General features: G+C 41.8%; 1 protein-coding gene across 1 annotated transcript in view; it reads right to left on the reverse strand.

The window, feature by feature from the left end:
* LOC134578001 (carcinoembryonic antigen-related cell adhesion molecule 1-like) overlaps positions 1–19,377 on the reverse strand; it is a 47,205-nt gene extending 27,828 nt beyond the window's left edge. Inside the window, exons 1-4 of the mRNA XM_063436961.1 lie at positions 19,220–19,377; positions 18,723–19,037; positions 5,937–6,212; positions 3,692–3,967 (exon numbers count right to left, since the gene is read on the reverse strand). Of these exons, the coding sequence (XP_063293031.1) occupies positions 3,692–3,967; positions 5,937–6,212; positions 18,723–19,037; positions 19,220–19,274 (922 nt within the window). The 5' untranslated portion in view covers positions 19,275–19,377. The remainder of the gene's footprint in view (positions 1–3,691; positions 3,968–5,936; positions 6,213–18,722; positions 19,038–19,219) is intronic.
* Between the last annotated feature and the right edge of the window lie 4,317 nt (positions 19,378–23,694).

Here is a 23,694-nt window from a genome sequence, read left to right on the forward strand (position 1 = left end):
ACTTGGAATTTGAACACAAGTACAAAGGGCATTAGATCTATTCTCATGATTCATACTCAGTGAATAACTCTCTAGCTTTTTTTCAGAGGGAAATAGAAAAGTCAGGTTGGGAGACGAGCTGCATACATAGATTTTCTGCTTACACAGTTTCTCTTCTGTACTGCTTGTTTTTTTTTCTGATATGGAAATGTAAGGATTAATAGATGAATATTGTACTATGATTATGATAATTTATGTTCATATTGTTGGGTTCATAGGCTGAGAGCCTGACTTAAGATGTGAATCACCAGAAATAAAGTCTTATATTTGTCAGTATAAAATTATACCCTACATTTTTGTAAAATTGATTGTTTAATATTTATTTATAAAATATTTTACCAGGAAATATAATAAATTCCTGAAGTCTAATATTACATTGCAATCACCAATAATATTAGAATTCTCACCATTTTTTAAAAACATTTCTTTAAAACTGACGAGTAAAGGTAATCAAAGCTATACATTGGACATCTATCACTGTAAGGGCGACTTGTTTTACCCTGTAAACTCTGACAATGGTGTAAAAGGGCTGTAGATTGGGGCACAAGGGCTCTAGAAATGGGTCAGGGGCTGTTGTGGGGGAAAGGAGTTGTACAAGGGGGGACAAGTGATGTAGAGGGTGAACAGGGCTGAAGAGAGGGGGGACTGTGGGGGTACGGGGCTGTAGAGGGGGACTCCCCAGAGGTCCTGGGAGAAGAGCAGGTAATGTGAAAAATACAGAGGCAGGGTATTTGGATTTTTGCACCCCCCTGCTCTGGCGCCAAAAGGCGGCTGCCAGTGCTGCCTTATGGACACGCCGGCACTGGCTTGAAGTGTTCCTTTAAAAATATTGTGCATAAAAAAAAAAAAGATAATACATCAAAACAAAACACCATTTAGGTTCCTCATTTTACACCTGAAAAATGATATAGACTAAAGACTATTCTTTGATTAGGAGGAGGTAGAACAAATAGGATATCTATTAATCTGCTCTATGGGTTTTTTAAGAAAATAAACCCCTTTACAGCAAAAGTTTATGGGATATGTAGATTATCCACCAGCCACAGTTCCAGTGGCGGAACTAATGTAGAGAGGGCCCTGGTGCAAGAGATTTTTTTGGGCCCCCAATACCACAAGGGTGGCTAAAATGTAGATCCTATCTTGCAACTTCCACAATGCTTTGCCAGCTTGAATTCTACTATTTCCCCGTCCTTGCTTGGATGTATTTGTGAGCAGTGTATGTGTATTTTAATGTAAGCATGTTTCTAGATGGAGCAGACATCCCAAGTCTCCCAGTAGGTCCGGGAGACTCTTGCATATTTAATGTGGCCCCCTGACACCCGCACACAATGTGTAAAATCCCAGAAATCACACACACAATCTAACAAACTATGCTTGTAAAATTGTGTGTAATTTCCAGGATATTACACATTTAAAATGCCATCAATAACTGTCCCCCCAGCCCCCTACTAAATACTCACCCAGTGGGTATTATTTCTGAGCAGGGGTCCGGTCGTGTGCCTGGCCCTTGAATAGGCGGACCGGGCCCCTGCAGTTCTTGCCGTCTGGTAGGAAAGGGAAGGTCACTCCCTCCAAGCTAAAGAGACAGACACGTGGGAGTGAGAAGGAGGCAGCAACACATGCAGCATGGAGAGAGCTACCTGCTCACTCCCATCAGCCTCAGCCAGGACCCCAAAAGGTGTGCTAACAGGTGTCTGCAATGTGTGTCAGATTGTGTGTGTATGTGTCAGATGGTGTGTATCTGTGTGTCAGTGTGTATATGTGCCAGTGTGTATGTGTGTCAGTGTGTATCAGTGTGTATGTTCCAGTGTGTGCTTCTGTGTGTCAGTGTGTATGTGTCTATGTCCCTATTCCACCCGACAGACACACACACACACACACATAAAGAGACACACACACATAGACACATAGACACAGACACATACATACAAACAGACAGGCACACATATATACATACAGACACACAGACACATACATACAGACCAACACACAGACAGGCACACAGACACATACATACAAACAGACAGGCACACATACAGACACACACACACATACAGACAGACAGGCACACATACAGACACACACACACACACACAAGATATACATACATACAAAGACACATACATAAAAAACAAACAGGCACACAGGCAGACAAATACAGACAGACAGACACACACACATACAAACAGACAGACACACACAAGACGCACATACATACATACATACAAACAGACAAGCACACACACATACAGACAGGCGCACACACACATAAATACAAAGACATTCATACAGACAGGCACACACATGCATACAGACAGACACACATACATACAAACACACAAAATGTTTAAGTCACCCTCGTGTTTCTTACCTTTAAGGTGCAGGAGGGTGACTTTCCCTGGGGTCCAGTGGTGGCCCGGGTGGATGGGAGTCAGAGTTCCCACTCTGACTCCCTCTGCTTCCTCCCGCGCCGCTCTCAGTGTTAGCTGGGAGGAGTGACGTGCGGTCACTTCCTCCCAGCTTGTGATGTCATCACAGGGGACCGTGGTCGCGCTGTTAAAGCGCCCAGCGCTGACCGGGCCCCCTTACAATGCACATCCATCAGGTGGCCCTGACAGCATGGGCCACCCGATGGACCCCTTGGAAGGTGGCCCCGGCAGTTTGCCGCGTGGGCCGAGGCCGCAGAAGATGAGTGGCGGGCCCGGTTGCAATTGCGACCCCTGCGACCGCGGTATGTATGCCACTGCCATGATGTATTGATATATACATATGAACTGCTACATACAGATACACAAATATACTGATATGAATACACAGACACACACACATACAGACTGACACATATAGGTACACACACATAATGACACAGACATGCATACAGACTGACATACATATTGGTACACACATATATGGACACAGATACACTCATTGACACACGTACAGATATACATACAAACAGATACACTCCCATACTGACTAAGATGCACAGTCACACCTAGATATACACAGATACAAAAACACTGATACATTCACACACATACTGACACATACACACCCATACTGACATACATACAGATACAAGCTCATACTGACATACACACACACATACTGACACAGATACACAAATACATACACACTGACAGAAATTGCTACATTTATAAACCAATCTGGTCAGAGAGACCAGATGAAGATACTTTGCAATGATGCAATGTTGTTATGGTGCTTAGAGAAACACTTGAACATTTTTTTTACTAAGTACAAAAAGGGTCTGCATAATACATATTATTTATATACAAATAATACCCAACTTAGCTTAACATTGAGTTTTATATCTAGAACCATTAACTGTTTAATCATTTTAGAACATTTTAGTTCTTAACTGGTTTGCTGTCACTTTACTTATTTTATTTTGAATTATTATATTTTTATCTTTATATTCCTACTTATTTTTATGTGCAACTATATTTTTTGTGCAAATATATTATTTATCTTGACTTTTTCTCTTGAAAATATATTTTTACTTTTGTTGTTTTATTTAAGAATGCACTCACCGTATATTGACATTTTATTGTTACCAAATATATTAATAAACAACATTTGTAAAAGGTTATTGTTAAGGATATGTTTATGCTTAGAGATCCACATTACTCACAGGCCAGGCTAAGTGTCAAGGCTTCGCTGGTAATATTATTCACCCGGTTTCTGGCAATACACGTAAATGATCCATTGTCATTTCTTTCCACTGGGCTAATAATGAGGCTATCATGGGTAAACTTGTAGCGTGGGTCTGAAGGTAGTGCAGCTCCATTCAGATTCCAGGAGAACTGAACATCAGTACCAAGAGCTGAACAGTTTAAAGATACAGAATCCTTTCCAACCCAGAGCAAAGAGCTAGTGTTTCTTCCTATCATCACTTCATGGACAGGAACTGAAAGTTAAGAGATATATACAATTAAATTATTACACCAACCTAATAATTAATGTGATTTAATTTCTGTGAAAATTAGTTTGTACAGTTTTCATTTGTTTTACTTATGTGATCTAATAAATGTGAGACAGTAATAACATAGAAATGATTCAGTGGTTCTTGAAAAATATTGTAAGGTATTCAACAAGTAGTGAAGGGAAGCTTTAACTGAGCAATTAGTGTATGCAATTAAATACTGAGCATTAACAAAGATTCATGAACTGGTTATTACTGTATATTAATAGCAGTAACATTCTTTGGTTAATAAGAGCAGTTTTACTATTTACGATGACAAAGTGAGCCAGGTGATGCCCAGTTTCCTGGTCTTATTATTGGCCTCCTTAAAGGTGTTGACCACTTTCTGTACAGAGGTGAAAGGGTTAAAAAATGAAGTACGTGACTACTGTAAATGGACAAGACTATATTCATATATAGCAAATCTTAAATGTCAACTTAAAAGTAAAAGCTGTTGCAGACCATCAAAGAAATAACCTTTTAACCTCTGGTTACAGAAATACATGATGTTGGTTGCTGAATAAGCAATTTCGTGTTTAGCTGATGTAATCTTGTCATGTTGCTTTTGCTGTAACTTCTGTCTATAAATATGTTTGCGTGGCCTTTAATACACTGGTAGTAGCCCAATTTGAAACACGTTGTCTGTGTATCACTGAAAGGCTCTCCCCGAACGTTCGGTCCAAAAGTGAGGTGCATGGAACGCTTTGAGACATTAGTAAATAGCAAATGATGTCACTTTTAGTAAATAGTACTAACAGCAACAAATACACAATTCACCAAATCACACTTTGGTGAATACCACTGCTTGAAATAGACCTCAATTTTTTTGTTGTTGCAGTTTTCTGTCGTTTTTTTTGAAGCGTGTTTGCTCTGCTTTAAATTTTTTAATAACCTGTGTTGCACCAATGTAATGCTGGTTACTAAAATGTATGGCTTAACTTTGCCACAACTCAAAAAATAAAACAAAACAAACTCAGGGCTCTATTAATTAATCCAAAAATATATGCTTCTTGTTAGCTGAAAAGGGATGCTATAAAAAAGTGAAAGTTAATAGGTAAAAAAAAGACCTCCTCTAATGTTTTAATTCCTGCAAATAAAAGGTTCACAAGACGGACATTTATAGGTTTGCTAACTATAGTGTAAAATAATAAATTAATCAAAAGGAATTCAAACTGAAGACCATCTTAAAGTTTTACAAGTCAGCTATGTTTTCAATACGCCTATTTTTGCCTAAAAAGTGAGATTCACTTGAGATTCTTTTAATTTCCTGAAAATTCACACTATAGTTCATAACTTAGAAATGCTTGATTTGTAAACCATTATTTACAGGAATTAAAACAGTAGGGAATGTGTTTTTTAAACTTCTGACATTTTTTTTTCTAAACATTTTTTCCCCGAGCATCATCCCTCTCAGCTAACAATAATTATACAATTCACACTTTAGTGCAGGGATGGGGAACATTTAGCACTCCAGATGTTTTGGACTACATCTCCCTTGATGCTTTGCCAGCATTATGGCTGTAAGAGAGTATTATGGGAGATGTAGTCCAAAACATCTGGAGGGCCGAAGGTTCCCCACCCCTGCTTTAGTGAATACCCTGCTTGAACTGAACCTCAGTTTATCTTAAAGGCTGAATTTTACAAACCTGAGGTTATTTTAGTTAGTCCTAATAAAATAACTAATAATTAGCTTTGCTGTTGCAGTCAAATATTTTTTACTTGTAATATTGCTTGGGCAAAAAAGATCACATAGCCCTAGGGCCATGTACATGTCTGGTATCAAAATGTATTTTGTCATCACTAGTAGGTGATTCCACAAACAAATGTGTTTGCACAGATTGGTCTTTATATGACATACAATGTAGTCAGTACAGACATAACTTCAGACTACAGACAGTACAGTACAGATTCTTACCTGCCACAGTCAGAAGATATGGCTCACTGGTTTTATTGTTTATTGGGTTTTGGATAGTACAGGTATAGTTTCCTTCATCACTCTCTGTGATTGGATGGAAGGTCAGGTTAGACCCAGTACAGGTCACATGGTCCTGAGAGCAGGCATTCACTTGGTTACGATAGAAAGTGTAATTCTCCACAGTCTGACCGGGGGCGTTACAAGTAAGATTCACATTGCTGCCATTAGCAGGAAAGCTTTCAGAAACAGTAAGTGTTGGCATTTTGTCAAAAGGCTCTGGAATAAACCATAAAACACATTTATTGACTTATATATTGTTTTCAATCCTATGCTTCAATGAATCGGCAAAATAATAAATGGATCAAACAACAAAATTCAAAAATACAATTTGTTACCTATGATGTGCCGTGAAGGTGTTGTTTGCCAAATAAAATCGTAAACATTTCTGAAATTTGAAAGGCCACATAAAATTATAAATATATTTTTTTCTCCACATCTGACAGACAAACTTAATTTTGGCAGCAGCTAGTGACCTCAGAGGTTGCCTTTGATATATATAGAGGAAGTGAAAATTTATTTATTTATAAAATATTTTACAAGGAAGGATACATTGATATTTCTTCGTATATGCTGTATTGGGTACATTTATGGTGCATTTTTTTCTAGGCAGATTTTTTTTCTAGAAATTAACACAGATAAGCAGATATTGGAGTCAGGTAGTGGGTTTGCTTAGGCCAGGGCTGCCTGCCCAAACCATTAGCATAGCCAACCACTTCTAGTATATTTTTTTGAATGCTGTCATTAAAAATCAATTATTTAAACAAATACCGCAATCAGAGAAGAGAACTGCTTGCCAGTTAATGTATTATTTTTGTGGAGTGGGAGGGAGCAAACGTTATTATATTTGAAGATATTGCAATCCTTGAACAGAACTGTCACCAGAGAACAAACCAGGATGGCGTGAAGTTTTGATTTGGTCCACTGATTAGTGCACACAAGCTTTGAACTTGAGACTAGTGGGGATTATAACAAGGCACAAAGTAGTGTGCAATACACTACAACCTGCAGAGTAGTCTATATCACAGAAGAAATTTTCTGATATGTGTGCAAGAACATATCACACACACGTATTGCAACATATAATTTACTCTAATAGTGCAATCTATAATTTTTGCATTCTCATACAGTTCTTAAGAAAGGCATGCTTTGATAACAATTTGTAATAGCTAGTTAAATTCCAGGTTAAATTCTAAACAGTACTTATACAATTGACAGACCATAACCATTCACTTTCACTCAAAATGAGTGTGTTAGCAAAATATTTATTTAGTGCTCAGCTCACATTATCTGCAATAAAGTCATGCTACGGCAACTAGAATACAACACAAAATATAAAACTGCCCATTTAAAACACGTCTTCCTGTCAGTACCATCAGACATAGTCAACAGCAGCAGAAATGAACATCATTGCCCAGCCTAGAAGCAAAAAATATCCAGAAACCTCACACTAAGGATGGCTAGTTTCACCCAGGGCGGATCCAGAGCCTGATCTCGGGAGGGGCACTTGTAGATTATTTAAATAAATAATCCAGGCACAATAACCACTGTAGGAGTAAGTAGTCAAACCATTTAAGAACAGTTTGGCAACTTACCTGGGGTCTGCTGGGATATGGGGCTGTAGTAGGGCATAGGAGCAGTGGTGTGTGTGAGTGGTGCAATGTGTGAGGGGTGCAGTGTGTGAAAGGTTAAGTGTGTGTGTGGGGTTGTAGTGTGTGAGTGGTGCAGTGTGTGTGAAGGTTTTAGTGTGTGTGTGTGTGACAGTGGATGTCAGGGGTGCAGTGTGTGTGTGTGGGGGCAGTTTATGTGTGTGTGTGGGGGGGCAATGTGTGAGCGGGACAGTGTAGGTTGCAGTGTGTCTGAAGGTGGCAATGCAAGTCAGGGGTACAGTCTGTTTGTGAGGGGGCAGTGTATGTGTGCCTGAGGCAATGTGTGTATGGGGGGCAGTGTGCGTGTGTATGTGGGGAAATGTTTGTATGAGGGGACAGTGTATGTGTGTGTGGGGCAGTGTGGGTGTATGTGGGGGCAATGTGTGGGGGGCAGTGTATGTGTGTGTATGGGGGGCATATTTCCTTTTTTTTTTTAAATGTTATAAAAATAAATGTATGCTCCCCTCCCTTATTACCTTTACTGTGGGAGGAGGGGGGACATTTCTCAATCCCTGGTGGTCCGGTGTGGAGGCCCTGTTGGTAGTAGTGGTGAGAGTGAACTCTAGTCCGCAGCTCCAGGGCTGTAGTTCACTCCACCGAGATCCGGAGTGTTGCCGTGGTAACTGCGGCAATGCTCCATCCATGCTCACGGGAGAAGGACATGGAGGAGCTGCAGGTTGAGCTCCCTGGTCCTCTCTCCCTCCCTCCCCTGCCGGCTGCCAGCACGGTGCCTGCGGACCAGGGAGGGAGATCTTTGATCTCCCCTCCAATCTTGAAGACACATTGCAGGGCTGATGCACGGATAGCGCCAGGCCTGCATTGGCCGGCAGGATAGAGCCTTCGGGGAGGAGGGGGCAATTACCCCGTTGCCCCTCTCCCTGGATCCGCCAGTGTTCACCCCACAACAAATATAAAACAAAAAATAAAAATAAATGTTGGTCTTCTTCAACATAGAGATCTTTCAGTGACTCAGCATACCAGCAGCAGTATCAATGCTTGCACCACCACAAAGACCAGCAGTGCCATCATTACAACCATCCATGACTTCAATACAACTAACAGATTTGCAATTAGCTATTACCCCTGCCAATTTTGGCACTCTTACAGGATTTTTCACTAAAGTGAGAATTAGAAATTCTCAGTGAATTTCAAGTTTAACGCTAAAATAGCCAAACTGAAAACAGAATGGATATTTTTTTCTCATTCAACTATTTTGGTCTGCATTTTGAAATCTCACTTTGAATTCCAAGCAAGTTCAGCTCTTCACATCAGCTTAGAGACAATCCCCTTTATCATTTCTACCACTAGTATCACCTAATACAGAGTAGTCTTACATATCAGTATCCCATTACCTAAGCTGTGATATATTACCCTAGTAGGGGTCAAATAGTTTTTCCATACCTGAAGTATAAGATATTCGTCTCTTATATGTTTTTTAGATGCAAAATTTCACCCCAGTAAGGATCATTATTTCTAGAAACATTAGTTTTTTAACTTCACTCCTGGACTGGTCTTAAAGTTTTTAAGTGCGACATGGATACTAATTTACCTTGACAGGTAGTGTTATTTATTAATGGCCATCAAAAAGGAAAAGGAAAATAACACATTATTAACTTAAAGCATAAAAAATTAATCCATGGCCTTGATGAAATTATATGTTTTATCTGCAGTTTATCAGCTCCCAATAAGCCTTTTATTGGTTCAGAATGATTTAATTCCATATGTTAAAAATACTTATCTGAAGCCAATATGCTATGGTGATTTCAGTTTCATTTAATGGTCTGAACTAGCTATTTATGTTAAAATAAGCGGGAGGAGCGACAACTTAGAGACCTAGATGTTTAATATAACCCTCCAGATCCCAAAACTACTTTAGGTGGTAGTAATTCTTTTTGAAAACCATTTGGAAATATTTAAGAGCAGGACTTGCAGACATAAACTATATCTGTTCATATAACACCTGTATGCTACAAAATGACCTTTACAGAATTTTATTAGAATTAATCCTAAACATCAGGTCAGCTACCTAAGACATCGAGGAGAGTGCAGAAGATTCTGAAAGGGAACTGACAAGTGCTCTGCAAATATAATTCTAAAATAGTCATACTGGCACAACTCTACCTTAAGTCAGTTATTTTGACCCGATTTTCCCTATTACTTTTTATATTTTTGCAATTGTCAGTTAATAGGTGATATGGGTCACGAGTTGAGCGTACACCTGGATGTTCGGGTCCGGCAGGTTCGGCCGAACTTTGAAAAAAAGTCCGGGTTCGAGTTCGAACTTGACCCCGAACTTGACCCCGAACTTGACTCCGAACCCTATTGAAGTCAATGGTGACCCGAACTTTTGGCAACAAAAATGGCTCTAAAAAACTCCTGGAAAGGGCTAGGGGGCTGCAAAAGGAAGTAAATGGGGGTAAGAGTAGGACAAGTGCCCTGCAAACAAATGTGGATAGGGAAATCACCTAAAGATAACATAAAATAAGCAGCTGCTTAGTAGATAACTCCCTAATTCACACGGTATTAGGGAGCTATCTACCAAAAGGCTGAAACACCTAAATTGGTCACCAAAATTGGTCGTTCAGCCACATGTACTAATACTAAGTAAAGATTACTTAGTATAAGTAAATTCAGCCCATACTCGCTATACCGCGAGTAGGGGCGTGTCATTTTACACAGCGTGGGAAAATTCCAAAGAACTCACTGTGTCACTAGTCACCCCCCTCACTGTGTCACTAGTCACCCCCCTTCACTGTGTCACTAGTCACCCCCCTCACTGTGTCACTGGTCACCCCCCTCACTGTGTCACTGGTCACCCCCCTCACTGTGTTAGTAGTCACCCCCCCTCACTGTGTCACTAGTCACCCCCCTTAGTGTGACACTAGTCACCCCCCCTCACTGTGTCACTAGTCACCCCCCCTCACTATGTCACTAGTCACCTCCCCTCACTGTGTCACTAGTCACCCCCTCACTGTATCACTAGTCACCTCTCCCCACTGTGTCACTAGTCACCCCCCTCACTGTGTCACTAGTTACCCCCTCACTGTGTCACTTGTCACCCCCCCACTGTGTCACTAGTCACCCCCCCTCACTGTGTCACTAGTCACCCCCCTTCACTGTGTCACTAGTCACCCCCCTCACTGTGTCACTAGTCACCTTCCCTCACTGTGTCGCTAGTCACCTCCCCTTAATGTGTCACTAGTCACCCCCCCTTACTGTGTCACTAGTCACCCACCTAAATGTGTCACTAGTCACCCCCCTCACTGTGTCACTAGTCACCCCCTCACTATGTCACTAGTCACCTACCCTCACTGTGTCACTAGTCACCCCCCTCACTGTGTCACTAGTCACCCCCTCACTCTGTCACTAGTCACCCCCCACTGTCTCACTAGTCACCCCCCTTAATGTGTCACTAGTCACCCCCTCACTGTGCCACTTGTCACCCCCTCACTGTGTCACTAGTCACCCCCTCGCTGTGTCACTAGTCACCCCCCTTCACTCTGTCACTAGACACCCCCCTTCACTGTGTCACTAGTCACCCCCCCACTGTGTCACTATTCACCCCCCTCACTGTGTCACTAGTCACCCCCCTTTACTGTGTCACTAGTCACCCCCTTCACTCTGTCACTAGTCACCCCCCCACTGTGTCACTACTCACCCCCTCACTGTGTCAATAGTCACCCCCTTCACTGTGTCACTAGTCACCCTCCTCCCTCTGTGTCACTAGTCACCTGTCACGAGTCACCCCCCTCCCTCTATGTCACTAGTCACCTCTGTCACTAGTCACCCTCCCTCTGTCACTAGTCACCCCCCTCTGTCACCAGTCACTCCCTCCCTAACTCTGTCACTGTCACCCCCTCCCTCTGTCACTATGTCACCCCCACCCTACCTCTGTCACTACTCACCCCCTCCCTCTGTCACTGTGTCACCCCTGCCCTCTGTCACTAGTCACCCTTCCCTCCCTCTGTCACTAGTCTCCAACTCCCTCCCTCTGTCACTGTTTTGCCCCCCTCTGTCACTAGTTACCCCCTCCCTCACTCTGTCACTGTGTCACCCCCTCACTCTGTCACTAGTAACCCCATCCCTCCCTCACTCTGTCACTAGTCACCCCCTCCCTCCCTCACTCCATCACTAGTCACCCCTTCCTCACTCTGTTACTAGTCACCCCTTCCTTCCCTCACTCTTTCACTAGTCACCCCTTCCCTCACTCTTTCACTAGTCGCCACCTCACTCTAGTGACAGAATGAGGGAGGGTGTGACTAGTGACAGAGTGAGGGAGGGGGTGACTAGCGACAGAGGGAGGGTGTGACTAGTGACAGAGTGAGGGAGGGGGTGACTAGTGACAGAGTGCGGGAGGGAGGGGGTGACTAGTGACAGAGTGAGGGAGGTGGTGACTGTCACTAGTCACCCCATCCCTCCCTCTGTCACTTGTCACCACCTCTCTCACTCTGTCACTAGTCACCACCTCCCTCACTCTGTCACTGTGTCACCCTCTCCCTCTGTCACTAGTTACCCACTCCCTCCCTCTGTCACCAGTCATCCCCTCACTCTGTAACTAGTCACCCCTTCCTTCCCTCACTCTGCCACTAGTCACCCCTTCCCTCACTCTGTCACCTGTAATCCCCTCACTCTGTCACCAGTCATCCCCTCCCTCTGTCACCAGTCATCCCCTCACACTGTCACTAGTCACCCCTTCCCTCCCTCACTTTGCCACTAGTCATTTCTTCCCTCCCTCACTCGGCCACTAGTCACCCATTCCCTCACTCTGTCACTAGTCACCCCCTCGCCCTCCCTCTGTCACTAGTCACCCACTCCCTCACTTTGTCACCAGTCAACCCCCCTCACTGTGTCTCCCCCTCACTGTGCCACCACTCAACCCCTCCCTTCCCCCGTCACTCTTCCACTAGGTACCCTCTCACTTTGCCATCTGTCACAACCTCCCACACTCTTCCACCTGTCACCCACTCTGTCACCTGTCACATATGCATTCACACTGACACTAAATACAAAAAAGCACATGACTCAAATACAAACATGCATTGAGACGCAGGTCTTAACAATATACACATCCAAAGGAATGCCATATTATATGAGTTATATTTAACATTTATTTAATGCACATATATTTGGCCTTCAAAGGGCCTGGGATCTAATTTTGCCCGGGAGCCCCAAAGGCTCTCAGTCCGCCCCTGCCCCCCTTATTGTTATTTAGGGCCCCCACCTGCCACGCAGGGGTGGGGTCCAGCGGGGAGGACAGTAGGTCCCCCCCTTTATTGTTATTTAGGGCCCCCACCCACCGCCACAGGATGCTCACTGTTTAATAGACACGCCCCTAGTCGCGGTATAGCTAGTAGGGGCATAATTTACTAATACTAAGTGACCAGCTTCTATAGAGGTTGGGTCACTTGCTGCACTGGCCAATCACAGCCATGCCATTAGTAGGCATGGCTGTGATGGCTTCTAAGGGCACACGAGTCAAACGCTTGTTGATTGGCTGCCCTGCAGCCTTTCAAAACGCGTCATTAAATCGCCGAACTCCGAACTCCAACCCGAACATACAGTGATATGTCCGTGTTCAGGTCCGGGGTCCAAAAAACTTAATGTTCGGTACGAACCCGAACTTTTCAGTTCGGGTTCGCTCAACTCTAGTCACTACATTCTATGATTTTGGTCTACACTGTAATGAAGCAATGTTTTTAGTTGTTTTACTATCTTAAAAGTGTATATAAATGTGGTTCATCAACAGCACATATCCAGGTTAAAATATTGAACAAGATAAAGAGAGGAAGTTGATCCACATTGTTGCACAGTGCCCAGCTCTACAATGCCTTATCACTAGACAGAATAGAAGGATTTTGGAGGTTATTGAAGACATGACTCTTTTACACAAGCCTTCTCCCATCAGCACTAAACTTTTATTTTATTCATTTTCCCTGACTTCCTTTATCCCAGTGTTTGATTTATTTTTTATCCATATTCATAGGAGTAGGACTTGCTCTACCATTGAATGTGTGTGCATGTATATTATTAGTGATATGAGAAATGTATTCAATTCATATTTGTGTTATACACGTGGCTGTATATTAAGTCTACATAGATATTTATTCAGCCATAGTCTTTTATAATACATTAGGCATGCCCTAACCCTATTATACACACACCTAGACCTCAATTTAGCTTGTTTGAATCAGCTTATAATCGGTTACATTTCAAATGATCTATCTACAGAAGTCACATTTAAGTCTATGGGAATATTTATCAGATAAATTTGAAAAGGTTTTTTGTTTTTTTTCTTTAACAAATTGGAATCATGTCTGATGCTAATTCAAACAAATTAAATGGAGGCCCTTGTTAGGCACAGTCACAAATATAAATACAAAAAAAAACAAGTCCTCCGCTCAAACTCCGATGATTCCTGACGGCAGCAACGACCATAGTACACATCAGCCCCAATACATATAGTAAAAACCAAAGAAAAAAGTCACTCTCTCCCAAATCCCTATGTATATTTAAACAAATGGAGGTCATTTAGTTACTCCAATGGCCATTGGAGGGAATGCCCGCCTGCCTGCCATGTCAAGGCAAACCTCTACGGTGGGTCCTACACTAATCATTCACCCTGCTTCCTTAAACTTCTGGTAAAGATATCTCTAATGAAACAGAAAGGGGTATTGTTTATATACATTTCTACATACTTATTAACCCTTAATAGGGAACACATGGGATGTGAGCGCAGGACTTGTTTTTTTGTATTTGTATTCACTTTTTGTATCACACAGCTTTGTTACAATGCTGCCACCCATCCCATGTAATTACTTAAGACTTGTTTCCTTCTGTTTTTTTCAGTTTCTTTCCATCTACCGGCCAAACTGAAGGACCCGTGATATACTGCCCCCAGCATAACAGCTTTTCCATGAACACTTGGTACTAGTCTACAAATTGTGACTGCATTTTTAATACAGCAATTTCTATTAAAGCTTTTTATACGGTAAACACTATGGATTTCTACTTTATCTCCTTGTAGAACTGAGGCACAATCCCCAACTTAAGACCATTATTTATGTGACCTTAAAGTTTATTAAATGTATATGCAGTGTACAAATCTTTAAAGGGACACTATAGTCACCCAGACCACTTCAGCTCATTGAAGTGGTCTGGGTGCCAGGTCGCTCAGGTTTTAACCCTTCAGGTGCAAACATAGCAGTTTCAGAGAAACTGCTAAGTTTACATTTGGGGTTAATCCAGCCTCTAGTGGCTGTCTTCCGGACAGCCACTAGAGGCGCATCTGCGACGCTGGAGGCACATTTTGCCTCCATCGCGCAGAGCATCCATAGAAAGCATTGAGAAATGCTTTCCTATGGACACTTTAAATGCGCGTGCGGCACTTGCTGCGCATGCGCTTTCAGCTCCGCTGACAGCGGGGGAGGAGAGGTCACCAGCGCCGAGAGAGCCTGGCGCTGGATTAAGGTAAGTAACTGAAGGTGTTTTAACCCCTTTAGCGCCACGGGAGGGGGACCCTGAGGCTGGGGGAAGGGGGACCCTGAGGCTGGGGGAAGAAGGCATTACTGTTTTTGTACTATTTTTAAACAGCTTGTTTAGCATATACCCCAGCTGGCTCAATAGCTGGAGATAATTGCTACTAGCTAACATTGTATAAACTCTATCAATTTCACATTTTTACACTTGTGTCAAACAGAGACTATAACTATTGCAAATCTCTGGACTTTTATACAGTGGTATTTTAAAATCATTACATTTATTTTTATATATAATTTATTGCTCTTACTCTTAAAGGTATATATCACACACCACTCCTGAATACCCATTAGATTCCATCTAATATTCTATTTTTATTCTGCATTTTATTTTTTAGTTATTTCCAGTAAGAGCGGTATCTCTATCCACACTATTCACTCCACATTTTAAGACTTCCAATCACAACCACATGTGAATAATGTCTGTTACCTTATCAGGCCTCATTGAACAAAGGGGTTATCATTAGATGTTTCCCCTCTTTTCAAGATGATACTTTGCCTGGAAACTGTATCTGCACAGATTTATTATACTTGCTACAATTAGAGGAAGAAAAAAAATCTGCTATGCAGCAAGTAAAACAACTGGAATTCAAACATGATGACCAGAAGAAGGTTTTCATCCACAATAAAACTACCCAACAGGCCTCTCTGTTGTTGGAGCAACCACAACATTACCAGTAAGCATAAACTGTAATAAGCATATAGTGAAAATATGACTAAGGGGATCAATATATGCAGCTATAGTTAATTGTCAAGAAAATCCACATCTGGAATCAATAATGTAAATTATCCTGATGCATACAATTCTAATTTCAGAGTGTTTGACATTTGATAATTCTTCACCTCATGTTGAAGAGATGTCAAAAGATCTGAGGCAGTTCATTCAGTTCCCTTGAACTCCAAAATTAAACCTCCATAAATGCTGCAGGATGTGCAACAAAAAAGGTTTAAACGTTTACCTACCCTGACTGCCTTTCTCAGTCTGGCCTTTGCCTAGAATATAATGGGCATTTGCTGATTTAATGTGCAGATACAAGTAAACTAAATTTATTGTATTACTTAAAGCAACACTGTCATCACCCCCCCCCCCCACCATGCAAAATAGGAATTACTTTGTTTTAGTATATTTTTTTTTACACCTGGCACTGCTGACACTAGGTAGAGAAACCACCACCAAGCCTAGTTGGGGAAATTAGTTCTATGGAGGATCCTGCAGTCTCACGTGATCGTCCATAGAACCTCCTTCTGTACTCTTGCATATGCGTTATAATACAACAGTGACGTCAGAAAATAATGCAAAGTCCCCAGATGGTGACAGTACTGCTTTATATACACACTTACTAACAGCTCTGGACCAATTACAACTGAACGTGGCAGAAATAGGAGCACAGTGTGTCCACAATCAGTCTCTTAATATACAATGTGAGATATTTTAGGGTGTCTACTTTTGTATATTGCATCCCCTTTTGATTTAATCTGAATGGATGATCTTGAATGGATTATTTAAATAATACTCCAAAATTAGGCATAGGCACAGCATCAAAATTCTAGGTTTGAAAAACACAGAAGGAAACAAGTCTTAAGTAATTTCACAAAAACTTAGGGTTATAATTAGGTATTGCTATACTCAGAAGATGTATCTGAACAATAAAGGTTGTAGGGCACATTAGAGTTCAAAATTGAAGGCAAAAATCCAGTGTGTGTGGACTTTGTGCTTATTGTTAATGTTATTCCTAAATCTGGTAATTTGAATAAACTAGTTGATCACATGCCTTAATATAAGACAAATTACCTATAAATCTATCAGTCAAAATTAAACGTTAAAAAACTGAAATTGCCATATCTCTAATTTGGCCCCCGTAAATTCACTTATCGGGGGGAAGGGGTTTGTTGATGCACTCTTGAATTGTGGTCGAGCACAATTTGGGTATTGTTTTTGTATTGCTCACAACAGGTCTATAAAAAAAAAATACATTAAAATTGCAATGGTGTGTGAAAAACACAAATAAACCTAAAATATGTGATAATTGTAAAAATATGCTAGGTAAGAATGTCAGTTTTATTTAAAAAAAAAAGGAGATCTAAGGTATATGATATATATAGGTATCAGATAAACCAATTTTTTCACTATGTATAAGTCTACTTAATATTTTTAGACTTGGAGACTTGTTTCATTACAAAGTACAAGTCATCTGAATTTGGGCTCTGTCTGTCTGTCTGTATGTCTCATGAAAGCAATTTGTACATTTAAAAAAAAATAGATATCCTGCATGTAGTAAATTAAAAAATAGAAAATCTACGTTTGAACAAATACATAGCAAAACAAAAGTTTTTCTGGTCCTTAAGTGTCAAGCTAATGCTCCTGGATCCCCTACCACTCTATCACCAAAGGGCAAGTTACTAGAGCTTAGTATGTCACCTAAATCTCATGAAATTTGCTGGCAACTTTCCTGAGGTTTAAAGGAACACTTAAGGCACCATAACAACTTCAGTCAAATGAAGTTGTTATGGTGCAAAAAGGTCCCGGGCACTGTCTTACTTTCAAGGGTTAAACCATTTATGGACAGTTTAACACCTAGGTTATGGTGCCCAGAGTGGTCCTTTAGTTATCCTTTAATGAGATGAGCTCTTAAATCATCACTGTTTCCTACGTTTTTCAGCAAGTCAGATACCTTTCTAAAGACTGTTTTGTGTCATAGCAAAATATCAGTCATGGCAAACTAATGTGCACTAAATGCCTGTGAGCTCATTTCATGAAAGATCCTGCAGTGTGGGATGTTCCATAGACCCCCATTGTTTCCTCTCCTGTAGCAGTTTCCTGGTTCATTAAATTGCCAGGAGGTGAAGACAGACCATAGAGCAGGCTTCCCCAAACTCCGCCCCCAGATGTTGCTGAACTACAACTCCCATGATTCTCAGTCTACCTATTTCATTCATAGAATCATGGGAGTTGTAGTTCAGCAACATCTGGAGGGCCGGAGTTTGGGGAAGCCTGCCATAGAGTAATATGGTGCAAACAGGTTTTGGCAAGTAATGGTACATTACTTCTCTCCTCCTGAATGCCTCCATGGTAGATGCCACATTGGAAGTCTTAAGAAAAGAGCAACGATACCAGTAACATTGCCAGTTGAAACCCATTGCCATCAAATGAGCTAATCTGACTAAATAAGTGAGCATCAATATCAGATTAGCATTTGTAAAAAGAAAGGCTGATGATAATTATTGACTGTGTCAGTACACATTACATTCATTAGCCAGCAGAAATAAACTGATTTTATACAGACTTTTTCCATGCTGTTTGAAAAAAAACAAAACATAGACTGCACAGTATATGTTCACATAGATATGCAATAAAATATAAAAAAAAAAAAAATGACTTGTTGATAATAGTTTCAGTATCAAGTAGAAGTATGCATATTATAACAGTGGTTTGCACTGTGATTAAAGCTCTATATTGCAGTTCAGCAGAAGTTCCCCTTCATGAGACAAGAAATAATTGCATTCTCAGTATAGTACTAAGAGATCTACCATGTTATGGTACTTACTGTAAACAGCGAGATACACTGTTACCGTTGTTTTATTTCCACTAGCAGGATCAGTTACAGTCAGAGTGTAATCCCCCTGAGCAGCTAATGTCAGTTTGTCCAGTCGGAGAGTTAAATCTGGAAGCAGTTCACATCTCCCTCGGTAAGCATCAGTATATATTATAGTATTGCCTGGAAATAATGACACAATCAGACTGTTTGTATTAAATATCCATGTAGCCTGAAGAATTTCAGGGGGAGGAAGAGTTAGATTCACTGTCAGATTCGCCGACCCTCCCACAGCCCCATTCACAGTCTGCAGAGAAGATACAGAACCTGTGGAGATAAATTACAAGATATTAATTTAATATTTAATGGTCAATATAACACTGATCTATCTGCTATCATTATGTATTCCACCTACATGTCACTGTCCCATATTAAACCCATCATACTGTACATACATAGAGGGGACATAAAGCATTATTATCCCATAATGCACTCCGGTGGATTCCTACCTGCTAGAACTGACAGGAGTAGGGTCCAGGTGAGTAAACCCTGTGAGAGAAACATCTATCCTGCTGAGTGTGAGCTGCAGACTGAGCTCCAGGTGTTACTGTGTAACTGGCTGCCTTCTTGTGATCCTTGTACTGAGCTCTCTGCTGGTCACAGGTTCTCCAGCTACAGGGAAATGAGTGTCTGATAATCTAGAGTTCCTGAATGTCACTGATTAATATACAGTCTGTTTGTCATTAGTTTCTGTACTTCCTGCTGCAATTACAAAGAGAATAACAGCTGTCGGTCTCAGTGCTGTAAGAAAGAATGGGAATCGCAGTACCTGTGCTATTACACTAACTTCACTGGATTGTTATTTGAAGATATATTATGTTATATTTTAAATTGTTTAAATTCTTAACAAAAATATTGCTCAGTTTATATAGTTCATACTTTTACAGTAGTTCATTATTAACATAATTTAACTCATATACTAATGTTTTCCTTTCACAAAAAAACTTGCTGTTCACTTATTACAAAACATTTCTAAAAGTTTGAATGTGTAATCATACCCCCTTTGGCTCTCTATGGAATGGATTGCAATGTTACAGGGACACCAGGCTGAACTGGCGCTCACGTATTTTATAGATTTTATAGGTCATGCATTTAAAAGAATCCAAACAAAATGAAAATGAAAGTATTTATTTATTGAAATCCAAATGTAAACTGGCCAAAAATTGTGAACATAAATGTGGACAGTCTACATGTATTGAGAGGAAAATTCTAGATATCATATTTATCAATCTTGAAATTTGGCAAAAGACAGTACTTTAGCTTGCTATGACAAAAAGCCAATATTCTATATTTCTGTAGAAACAGGTGGAATTAGTGGTGACTCTAGGAACATATATATGAGGTGTTGGGAAATACAATAATAGTATGTACTGCATAACATGTATATAATTAGCCCTTGAGCTGTAGATGGCGATGTGCAGTTCAGAGTACTGCGTATATATGATTTGAACTTGTTGGTACTCACAGGAAGGAATTCTTTGTATTTTTTTTAACTTGCTCTATGTCTCTCTACCTTTTACCTGTCACCCTGCTGGCTGCTATTTTAAGTAACTGATATGTTATAACCAGGGGTCAAGTCCTGGGGAAAAAAGTGTGGGAACTCTCCCCCACCAAAAAAAACCCCACTCGTATGCATATATAAACGCGTGCACACACATACACTCACAGACGCACACACATACTCAGACACTCACACAGTGGTGTATTTTAATTTTGTGCTGCCCTAGGCATGACTATACCGGAGCACCCCCTAATCTAAATTTACCCCCCCTTCCTGTCAAGGGCGCACCGCTTCCTGATTAAGAACCCACCCCTTCCTCTTTAGACTCCACCTTTTCCTGCTCCTTTTAAAGAAATACTATAGTGCCAGGAAAACAAAGCTGTTTTCCTGGCACTATAATTCCCTGTAGTGCCCCCCCTCCCTCATTCGACACTGATGGGGTTAAAATCCTATGGGTATTTAGCAGATGCTGGATGTCCTCATGCACAGGGGTGAGGACGTCCAGCATCAGTTAGGCGACTTTTGGTCACCTAACCACCCGAAAGTCCCTCTAGTGTCTGATAGACAGCCACTAGAGGTGGAGTTACCCCTCAAGGTAATTATTGCAGTTTCTGAGAAACCCCAATAATTACACTTGCAGCTTTAAGGGGACTGGGACACTGCAACCAGACCACTTCAATGAGCTGAAATTGTCTGGGTGCCTATAGTGTCCCTCTAAGCACACTCTCTGACAGACACCCACACTGGCAGATACACACTGACAGTAACACACACACTACGTGACAAACACACAGTAGTCACGGATTTGACACACACACACATTCACTGACACACACTCATTCATTGACAGAGAGACACACACAAACACACTGACAGACACACACTAATAGTCACACACACACTAAATGACAAACAGACTCTCACTGATTTGACAGACACTTACAAACATACACTAACAGAAGCACATACACGCAAACATGTGCATACACTAACAGAAGCACATACACTCATACGCACACACACATGCATACACTAACAGAAGCACATACACGCAAACATGCATACACTAACAGAAGCACATACACTCACACACACGTACATATGATAACAGACGTAAATACACTCATACACACACACACACACACTGACACAAACACACACATACATACACCAACAGACATTAACTAACATACACACACATAGACTAACAGACATACACACACACACGCACACACTAACAGACATACACACACATACACTAACAGACATACATATATACAAATTATTCAAATAAACATTTCCCACCCACCCAGCCTCCCTACCTTTCAGGAAAGCTGGCATGGATGGGTCCCTGGGGTCCAGTGGGGCTGCAGTGAGGCTGGCATGGGGGGCCACCTGATTGCCCCCCTCCTCCCCCCCGGCGGGCGGCTCTCTCCCTGTCACACGCGGCGAGGGAGCTGTGTCCTCTCTGCTCCCTCTCGCCGCGCGCCGTTTTCTGATGCAGGGAGCCGGAATATGACGTCATATTCCGGCTCCCGGCATCAGCAGACAACCCACGCGGCGAGAGGGAGCAGAGAGGACACAGCTCCCTCGCCGCGTGTGACAGGGAGAGAGCCGCCCGCCGGGGGTGAGGAGGGGGGGCAATCAGGTGGCCCCCCCATGACAGGGGGAACAGAGGGCATTTGGGGGCGGCATTTTTTGCCGCCCCCTGAGTGCCTGCAGGGGGAACGGCGTTCCTGCTGTGAAAAAAGTGCAGGAACGCCGTTCCCACGCGTTCCTGCAGGACTCGAGCCCTGGTTATAACTGTTTGCTGTTTATCCAAACAAGTAAAGCCTAATATGCTTCTTCACAATCTGCCAGTGACTCTTTTTGATGCATAACCATCAGGAGGCATATAAGATATCACAGTCAAAAGTAAGCATTTCCATAGGGAGGTGGGGTAACAAGCTGCCATTGGCATTCTGGCGCCAGCATGCTATAATTGAAGATTATGCTAGCGCTAGTGTACTTATAATCTTAATTTTAATAATGACAGGAGGCGAGTATTTTGCATTACTCTCTTTACTAAACTCCACAGCAGTAAAGAAAGTGAAAACATTTAAACCAATCAAAATGCAAAACAGTGAGCATATAGTCTCTGTGAACAGGCTCCTCCCCCTCTTTCGGAGCGACATCGGAACAGGGAAGAAGGTTGATGAAAAGGTCTGTAATGAACATCAGTAGTAAACTTTAACGGGAGTGATGAACTTCTTGGCTTGAGTAGAAAAACAGGTACCAACAGGTGAAGTGTCCAATAGGGTCTTTGGTCTTTGAAATGTGAGCCGTAATCCTATGGATATATGGTAGATGTTCCCAATCTTTGCGAAGTTAAACTGAAAGGAGAATATGAGAAGGTTAGGCACCGGTCTTAAAACTGTTTGTAGTCATGACAGTGATCCATCGGATAATATTGCATTAATAATAATAATAATAATTGCGAGTTCAGTGTGAAATCTACTAGTAGTTTAATAGGCTGATGATAATAATGGATATGTTAAGCCAACACATTAATATTGAGAAACAATTAGACAACAGGAAAGGAAAGATGTAGACAAGAAATATAACTAGAGTAGTTCCCCTCCTCCGGGTGGGAAGGGTGGGAAAATACTCGCCTCCTGTCATTATTAAAATTAAGATTATAAGTACACTAGCGCTAGCATAATCTTCAATTTTATCACATGACAGGAGGCTTCCTATTTTGCATTTTTAACGCTGTAGGATAAGAGACATAGCCGCACCAGAGTTCGGTCGGAAATAGAAGGTGCGGAATGTGGATTCTCTAGACCAGTCTGCGGAGCGTAGGATATCCGATAGGGAAGCGCCCGCCATAAAGGCTGAGGATGCTGCTGCTCCGCGCACCGAGTGGGCTCCAAACGTAGTGTCAACGCCGGCTAGCGATAGTAGCCAGCGAACCCATCTTGCTAGAGTGGTGGTAGTGATGGGGACATGTGGTCTAACGTATGACACTAGGAGTTGACCTGATGGTGAGGATCGGAGTGGTAGGGTAGTTTCCACGTAATGTTGTAGAGTGGAGACGACACAGAGTTGTGGGTCTGTGGGGAAGAAAGGATAAAACACAGATGTGGAGTCCGTCTTAGTGCGACGAGATATCCGAAATGTAACTCCTTCAGGGGAGATTGAGAAAGCGTCTATGTCCAGAGCTCGAATGTCTGAGACCCTGCGGAAGGAGACCAGGCAAAGCAAGACTGTGAGTTTTGCTGATAGCTGACGGAGGGAGAGTCTGTCGTTAGTTGGCCAATCTCTCAGGAATCGGAGGATAATGTCGACGTCCCAGAATTGAGAATATTTCGGCCCTGGGGGGCGTTGTAATCGAATGCCTCTCATGAGTCGACATACGAGTGGGTCCTTTCCCACCGGGATCCC

This window comes from Pelobates fuscus, chromosome 11, assembly GCF_036172605.1.
Source record: "Pelobates fuscus isolate aPelFus1 chromosome 11, aPelFus1.pri, whole genome shotgun sequence".
In the NCBI taxonomy this organism is placed as follows: domain Eukaryota; kingdom Metazoa; phylum Chordata; class Amphibia; order Anura; family Pelobatidae; genus Pelobates; species Pelobates fuscus.